This window comes from Diabrotica virgifera, chromosome 3 (genome assembly GCF_917563875.1).
Source record: "Diabrotica virgifera virgifera chromosome 3, PGI_DIABVI_V3a".
NCBI classification, from domain to species: Eukaryota; Metazoa; Arthropoda; class Insecta; order Coleoptera; family Chrysomelidae; genus Diabrotica; species Diabrotica virgifera.
The window spans coordinates 113356856-113366178 of NC_065445.1; the positions used below are offsets into that span (position 1 = coordinate 113356856).

Below are 9323 nucleotides of genomic sequence, written 5' to 3' on the forward strand. Positions count from 1 at the left end.
CTCTATAGAACTAAAGTTGCTTAGAATTAGTCAGTATATTAGGGCCGTGCCGTGCTATGATGCGGCGAGGCAGTCGCATCAGGCGGCATCACAAGGGGGGCGGCATAATCAGTAAAATCAAAAAATTGCCAGATTGTGTAAAAATGTTGTCAGAAAAAAATGAAAAGTTTCAGACAATATGGCAATATGACTAAATGAAAATCTAATGAAATTGCAGAAAATCTTGATATAAGTTCCGAATTTCCAGCTAAAAATGACATTCGAGCAAGGAGAAAAAAGCGTTTATTTGATTATGAGAAATCTGTGGACAAGCTATTAACAGATGAAGCTAAATTTAAAATAAATTTGTTCATTTACATTTCAGACATTACCGTTATACCATTATTTCTTTGGCTAATCGATTTTCGCTTCTAGAAACTCATAATAAAAATTTGAAATTTTTATATGATATTTTTAAATTGAGGGAAATAGTTGATGATAAAATACTATTAGAAATATATTGTATGAATCTTTATTCAATACTTTTAATAGAAAAAGAAAAAGAATTTGATATAGAGGCAAATGATATTCTAGAAGAATTGCGTGATATATCCCAAATGATACCATACTCCATGAAACCTTTAGAGGTTTTGAACTATTTGTGCCAAAATTACCTAATTTCTTTATACCCAAATGTAGTTGTATCACTAAGAATTTTATTAAAACTCCACGTCTCAATAGCTAGTGGGGAAAGAAGTATTTCAAAATTAAAAATTATTCAAAACTGTTTACGAAGCTCCATAAGATAAAAAAAAACTAAAAAATTTAGCACTTATTTTAATAGAGGTCTCACTAACTGCTACACCTATCTATCCCCACTAGACTACACAAATCTGATTGACGAGTTTGCCAAAATTAAAGTCAGAAAGGTAAAATTATAATTTTTATAAATGTTACTTAAGAGCATAGGCGCCAAAATCTGCTTTCAATGCATCCAAAACTAATAAATATTTTTGAAAACTTTTAAAGGGGATTAAAAAATTACATTATTATCAAGGGCCAAAAATCCCTTAGAATTAACAAAAGGTTTCTTTTTAATAAGATATTTGAAATTAAAAATTACACTCAGTTTTCTCTTTTTTTTTCATCTCTTTAACTTATTCAAATAAACATAGAGATATAATATAAAATATAGAGAATAATATAGGGACACATAAAATAAATCAAATAAACATAGAGATTTTCAGGCACTTTCGACCCTCGGTAATACGTAACCTTTTATTCCGCATTTAAATTTTTCAAAAATACTAATTAGTTTTCTCAGGATTCGAAAAAAAATGAATGCATTTAAAACGCATAGCAAGCAAATTTTACGCCTACCCACTTTACCTATGTAATGTTAATACATATTTCATTTAATTTAAAGTATGGTTTGTTTTAAAAATAAGTTTTCGTTAATTTTGTGTAGTTTCATTTAATGAAAATAAAAGTTAAGTTTCAATAATATTTAAGGGGCGGAATTTCGAGGACTTGCATCATATTGAACAGATGTACCGCACGGCCCTGAGTATATTCAATTCCGGACTTATCTTGAACGTATGTTTTTTCAACACCGAGAAGGGGTGAAATTCCCCCCAGGGCAAAAGTACATCGGTACAATATCACTTTTTTTCTTTGACATGTTAGCTATGTGTATGCCAACTTTCATGTGAATCCAAGCGGTTTTTTTAATTACAGCAAAAGTCGTGAGTAAATCGACTATAAATTAGCTTGAGTTTTTTATATTATGTATATGATATATTTTATGATGTATGATGATTTATATTTAATGTTTATTAAAAACTTTTGATATTCAAAGTTTGTTTCTATTGGGAGAGCGGGCCCGCATCCCAACTGGAACCAGGGCCCGCTGATCTATCGGTACGCTGCTGCACTGGACGTTATACTTACTAAGAATAATTTTCATGTATGTAGTGCTCCTTAACTAATCTAACTTGTGTGTTATTGCTTTGTTCATGTACTTTTAATATTCCGGCGACTATATGAAGATTAGGATACATAGACCAGCAACAATGTCCTGCAGTAACCACCCAGTTTGGAGAAATGATAGAACCACCACAAAAGTGCTGGTAGCCAAAAGGCCAATCATCTCTTTGCAGTGATACCTGGTATGGAAACTGCCCTTCTTTTGCGTCTTGTCCTCCAAATATTCTATAAGATGAAAGTGGAGAACCTAAAACCAATATCCAATCAAAAATCATGCATCAAATGATATATAGACTGTGCGAAGAAAAATCACATGTACACAGTTTCATTTTCAGAATACAGTGGGTACGAAGAGGCTTTCTTCAAGAGAGCCTCTAGAGAGAATGTAGACGTGAATTGCGATATTTATATATACTTCATTGATTACCATAAAGCAATCGACACAGAAAGCACGACAAGCTGATGAAGATATTAACAAGTATTCGGATAAACACCTGTTATCTAAGAATTATTAGCAGTCTTTACTGGAGTCAAACATCGTTTATCCGTAGAGAGACAGGAGAATCCGATGAGATCAAAATCAAACGTGGGGTCTGAGAGATATGTATACTATACTGAATACGCTCAGCCGAGATTCATTTTGACACATTCGGAATAGGAAACATACAACACAAGTATTCCTGCCTCACACTATTAACTGCTCAAATCAACTTAATATTTCATTAAGAATAAAAGAAGAATTATTGGAAATAGTGGGAGTGTATACTAAACTCATAAAATTTTGTGGAATTTATTTCTACAAAATATTTTTATTTTGTAGGTACAATAAATAATTATTGATTGGCTTAAAGTTTATGTTATTTATGTCTGTTACTTCCCAAAAAAAATACCATCACTAGACAGTGGTGCCTCAGATTAGCGAATCGACTTTATCACCCCTGTTGTTGAACATATACTTTGAGAAAATCTTTCAAGAAGCAGTAGAGGATGTCGAAGCCTGAATTCGAATTAACTAAGAATCTCTAAGAAAGAACATAAATTTCGACGAATCGGTGTGAACGGTCAACGAATAGAAAGAGTAAAAACATACACCTATTCAAATGCCATGATTTATCAATACTCATAAAAATCAGGTTATTATGATGTTATATCTTTATTATACTGTTGTATGCAATTGAGTCGTGCACTCTCATATTCGCTCCGTGCACGACTGACGCGACACCTAGCGTAGTGGCCTGAAATTTTTGGCGAATACAATTTGACGTTAAACATATGATACACATATGACATAATTGACGTTAATGTAAAATTTTTATTTACTATTTTTGATAAAATTTATTATACGAACAATAAGTTCAAGTGTCAAATAAACGTCAAATTATAAAACGGATACTTTGAAGTTCTCTGAAGAAAATATCAATTTTAAGGGTTTTTCTTCAAAATCCACAAAGAAAAAGAAATGGTTTTCCTGTAGTTGGCTGTATACCATCAATCACAAAATTGGAAAAAAATCCTTTGTAAAAGGTACAAATTTTTTTTATTAAAAATCCCTTTAAAGGGCTACATCACAACAAAAAGTTTTCGATTTTTTATAAAATCATCATCAGTGTTAAGATAAACTTGATGCTAGCTGAGCCACAAAAGAAAAATATTAGGGTAAACATCCTTTAAATATCACATTGATGCGTTATAAGTGCATACTTTGAAAAATTGCCTTGTGATGGTTACATGGCAACTGGGATAATGCCCTAAGGTAATGTATATCCCAACACGTGGGATCCAAAATTTACTTGTTTACATACCGATGACTTAATGGCAAAAATGCAAAATTTTTGCCATTAAGTCATCGGTATGTAAACAAGTAAATTTTGGATCCCACGTGTTGGGATATACATTACCTTAGGGCATTATCCCAGTTGCCATGTAACCATCACAAGGCAATTTTTCAAAGTATGTACTTATAACGCATCAATGTGATATTTAAAGGATGTTTACCCTAATATTTTTCTTTTGTGGCTCAGCTAGCATCAAGTTTATCTTAACACTGATGATGATTTTATAAAAAATCGAAAACGTTTTGTTGTGATGTAGCCCTTTAAAGTGATTTTTAATAAAATTTTATACCTTTTACAAAGGATTTTTTTCCAATTTCGGTTTTTCTTCACTTTTTCGTTATAGTTTAGTTGTCGGTACATCGAAAGCAATTAGGTAGTGTGAATTATTATTACCAGATTTTAACATTAGCTGGTTCTATTGAACTATTACTTTTGTGGTGTGTGTCTTACACAAAATGGAAATAGATGACGATAGGAATATACCACCAGATCGGGGAAGGAAAGAAAGTCAGTATGAAAATATAAAAATAAATAATAAAAATCAAAACGGCAATAATAAGGTAAAAATGAAATATCTATTGAAAAAAATTATTATTCAATCATTGTTCGCCAAAATTGTCATATTTCGCCGCTACGGGCGCTGGCATAGTTTCGTGTATCCCCACTCCCCACCATGGTCACGCACGGAGCCCATACGCTACCTGTAAGAAGATTCAGACTTTCGAAATGTGGCTTTATCATCGAATCCTGAAGATATCTTATACGGATCACGTTACTAATCCGGACGTTTTATTGAGAATATGAAAAGAAAGAGAGCTCTAACTGCAATTAAGCAAGCCAAAATAGTTTTAACTTATTTTACAGGGAAATGTATAAGAAAAACGAGGACCAGGAAGACAAAACCTTTCGTGGCTGAAAAATATACGTGCGTGGTTCAACACAACAACCACAAATCTTTTCAGAACAGCAGAGTGCAAAGTACAGATTGCCATGATAGTCGCCAACATCCGAAACGGATAGGCACTACAAGAAGAAGAAGATAAACAGGCATTTCTATGAAAAGTAGAAATAATAAGGTAAAGCTCATTTGAATTTTAGAATAGAATATAATAGAATAGAATAGAATAGAATAGAATAGACTAGAATAGAATAGAATAGAATAGAATAGAATAGAATAGAATAGAATAGAATAGAATAGAATAGAATAGAATAGAATAGAATAGAATAGAATAGAATAGAATAGAATAGAATAGAATAGAATAGAATAGAATAGAATAGAATAGAATAGAATAGAATAGAATAGAATAGAATAGAATAGAATAGAATAGAATAGAATAGAATAGAATAGAATAGAATAGAATAGAATAAAATAGAATAGAATAGAATAGAATAGAATAGAATATAATAGAATAGAATAGAATAGAATAGAATAGAAAGATTCTATATTGTCATGAAAAATTGTACAATTTTATCGACAAAGCTTATAAAAAGTCAAGAAAACAAAACAATAACAATTCAATTCACTAAAATTTACATCAATCGTCAATATAATTTAAAAAACAATACTAATGAAGTTTAAACAGAAAGAATCAATGGCAAAATTTAAAAATATAAATAAATTACAAATTGCATAGTCTACCTAGTAATTAATAAGTTTAAAAGTTAAGGTGCTGCATATGACACCCAAATATAGATAAAAAAATATAATAAAAATACTACTTGTCCAATGGGTACTGTAATTTCTTAGTTATTGATTAAGAAAATCTTCTACTGAATAATATGGTCTTTCAGATAGGTAGGCTTTTGTCAGTTTACGGAATTTGGGAAAAGACGCTGCAGATTTAAGTTGTAGAAGGAGATGGTTCTAAAGTTTTTTTGCAGAATATAATATAGATTTCTTTACTAACTCAGAGGACGGGGTCGGCAAATAGACGTCAAAGGTAGAATTTCTCGTGGAGTAGTCATGATTAGGTTTTTGGTGGAAAGACATATGTAGATGTTTATGAATTAAGCAAACAGTTTTTGAAATATACAAAGATAGAAGTGTAATTTATTTAAAACATAATATACGAGCAAATTATTTTTATATATAAGTCCACCAGTGAAACTGAACTGAAAATCTGAAAATTTAGAATCAGTATGCAATAAAGTGTAAGCTAAGGCATTTAAAAATTCCAAGCATAATTCCAAGCAAAAATAAATATTTTTACGTAAAATATACTTAACCAAACTCACAATTAATAATAATCTATTTTTTCAAATAGTTCGACAACTTAGTTCTATTACACAAAAACATAATAAATTAATTATAAACAAATATTACTTCCCTATAGATCAATACTAACGAATTCCAATATCTAAGAAAATAATACACTACTGCACTGAACAGATATCGATATTTATAATAGGTTTGTTCTAGCATCAGTTTCAAACGGTTTGAAACCATCAGCGAATAGTCGACCAGCGCGAGTAGAGGGGATAGCACTGGTGACTCTATTATGTTCTCTCACTGACCAACTGTTTCTGACTAGTTTGACTGCTAGAACAAACCTAATATTTTCGATTTCTTGTTATAGGTAATCAATTTTAATAGTTCATGTGACACAAAATCTAGGCATAAGATCAAGAAGTTTATTTGAAGAAAGTGTATTTTTTGTTCTTAATGGCGGTACAGGCTCGTTTTTGTAATATTTAATTTAATTATAGAGTAATTTCCACATACTGACATATTTGGCCTGATTGACCTCTTAATAAAGAGATTATTTTAAATTGTAATATTGAAAACATGTGATTTATGAATATGTAAAAAAATTTTCTTACGTAAAGTTTTCAAATTATGAGAAATAAGAAAATTGCTTTGTGCTATGCATAGCAGGATGAAAAATAAAACAGAAAGTTGATGACATAATCAGGGAAGGAGATTAGTTGATAGTTAAAAAAAATTACATATATAATACTGTATGCATCGTCTGGAAAAATGAGAAAAATATTAGGCTAACGTATTATATTGAGAAGATTTGATGTTGATTATGATGATGAGAATAAGTCTATTTAAATTCGAAACACTTACCTTCAACTATATAGAATGTAAAAAGTAACAAAAGAAACATGGAATTTTTCATGGTGATTATTGCCCTTCCTATCCAAATGAAGTTTAATAATTTATTAATTTTAATAAAATATAATAAAAAACGTCATTTATATCTACTTACTTAGATTATTTTCTAATCAAAAAATCTTAGATATGTTCATCTTGAGGACCAAGCTGATTTCATTGTTTGCTGATAGAGATAGCTAAAAAATTTATAAAAAAACATCAACTTTCCAATGAAAACGTTGCTTGGAGCAGATTTTGACATACAGAGCCTAAATAAAACAAGAAGATAGCTAGATATATTTAACGACGTTCTACACCTTCGACAAAGAATTAAGGATTTGCATGAAATTTTAGTATGTTATAGTTTACTTAAAAAAACTAAGACTTGATTTTTTAAAAATTGTTTTACCGTGCCGTTTAATTACTGTTAAGAGTCAAAGTTAAAAAAAAAAAAAATATGTCAAAGTTAAGTTTTAACATGGGCTCTTATGGGAATTCTTAAAAAGTTAATAACTTTTGACCCAAATTTACGATTTTTAATTATTTGTGCTTATATTAAAGGTTTTTCGTAAGGAATAACATATTCAAAAATGAGGATTGTTTACCGTACCATTTATTTTTAAATTATTTATTATAATTAATTCCGTAATTTATTCCGTAATTTCCGTAATTTATTATAATTTATTTTTATAAAGTATTCAATACTGAAACATATGATTCTGCTATAAATGCATTGTTACTAACTTTCGCTTGCATATAAGTTCCCCCCCCCCTTTCCTCTGAGAGGCATACCCCGCAACGAAGGTGTAGAACGTGGTTAAGTTAAAGTTTTAATTTTATTTCAAGACTTGTTTGGTCTATTTAGGCTCTTATTGCAATTTTTGAATCATGATATTCACAAAAGATTCCCAGGGTAATAAGGATTTTCTCGGGACACTCTAGTGTAGGAAACAGAGGTTGAACCTTGCAAAATGGACACAAGTCCGGTTTTATTTTTTTTCTGTTATATCAAGGGGTGCTTATTATAAGACTAGGTTTTTCTGAAAAAACTTCGCCCCGGAACCCCCCTTTTCACCCCTTTAAAGGGGGTAATTTGTGGTTTTTGCGGAACGTAGCCCCTCCTGTACCTTTTACAAAAATTTTTTTTATAGTAATATGAAGAGGACATGTTTTATACGATTTATTTCCCGACAGCATATGTCTATCATCCACCGTTTAGCGGGGGTGGACCCCAAAGTTGACAAGTTTTTAAAAAAGATGTTTTAAAAAAATATATATTTTTCCCTAACTGTTACGGAAATTAAGAAGAAACCCTACGGCAATTATTCACAAATAATTGATTGATTTTTTGGTATAGGTTTCACTTAAGGGTAATTGCCCTTTTTTTAATTACAGGGCGTTACATTTTAAAAAACCCCTTTTTATACCATCTGAACCGTTTATGCTAGAGTAAAAAGACTTTCAGCGATTACCCATGTACTGGTGCTATTTACAAATTTGTATAATGCACCCCCATTTTTTCCCCGGAACCACCCAAAAAAAAGAAGAATTAATAAATAAAGTGATTTTCTTGGAATCCTTCACACACAATGCCCTTTATTAATATGCTTCATATATAATTTTGTGCACGTTATTATTACCCATGCATGGACACCAAAAGCGATTTTCTAGTGCAACCCCTGTAGCAAAAAAAAATAAATAAAATGGGGGGTTGAAATTTTTGTTTTGTTTTTTGCTTTTTGATCCATATGGGCATATGCTTCATCAATAGTTCTTTTTAAAAATATATATGGTTATTGCAACATCCCTTCGGAAACCACCCCTATCCTTGAAAATATACTGCAGAAACTACACCTATCCCTTGGCGAGGATGTTTTTACGATTTTCTCATTACCTATGCATTATTTTTAAACAAAACTTATACAAGGTTAAAGACCATTATTTACTCTAAAAATTAGGCCCTATTCATTTTTTTCGTATAAGCAACCGTTACGGCACAGTGGCGCCGTAAACCTCATATATGCTTTGGCGGGCTCCAGTTTTTGTTTTTATCTTCGTCATCTGTTCGTTTTATTGATAAAGTACTTATGTAAAATGAAACATCACAGTGTAACCTACAAATTATGACCTATGCACATTTTACAATATTTGCGTCCCAAAGCCACAGTGGTGGCCCAAAATCAATTTTTGCATATTTTCGCCACCTACACGCATTTTATTGCATTAATGCTACCTTAATAGCACAATATTCACCCTTAAGTGGTCGCTAAGCAGTGGCGGATCCAGGGAGGGGTGATGGGGGCGATCACCCCCCCCACCCCCTCTCAAACGAAGTGATATTATATTTAAAGATTATAAAAATATTCATTTATTTTTATAGAAATTTAACCAATTGGCACCCCCCTCTTAACGATGCTTAATCCGCC

At 31.1% G+C, this 9323-nt stretch overlaps 1 protein-coding gene across 1 annotated transcript in view; it reads right to left on the reverse strand.

Annotated features, from left to right (window-relative positions):
• The window catches only part of LOC114327440 (trypsin-1), a 31547-nt gene extending 24520 nt beyond the window's left edge, over positions 1-7027 (reverse strand). The window contains exons 1-2 of the mRNA XM_028276066.2: positions 6871-7027; positions 1930-2212 (exon numbers count right to left, since the gene is read on the reverse strand). Coding sequence (XP_028131867.1) covers positions 1930-2212; positions 6871-6922 — 335 coding nt within the window. The 5' untranslated portion in view covers positions 6923-7027. The remainder of the gene's footprint in view (positions 1-1929; positions 2213-6870) is intronic.
• Positions 7028-9323: the final 2296 nt, after the last annotated feature.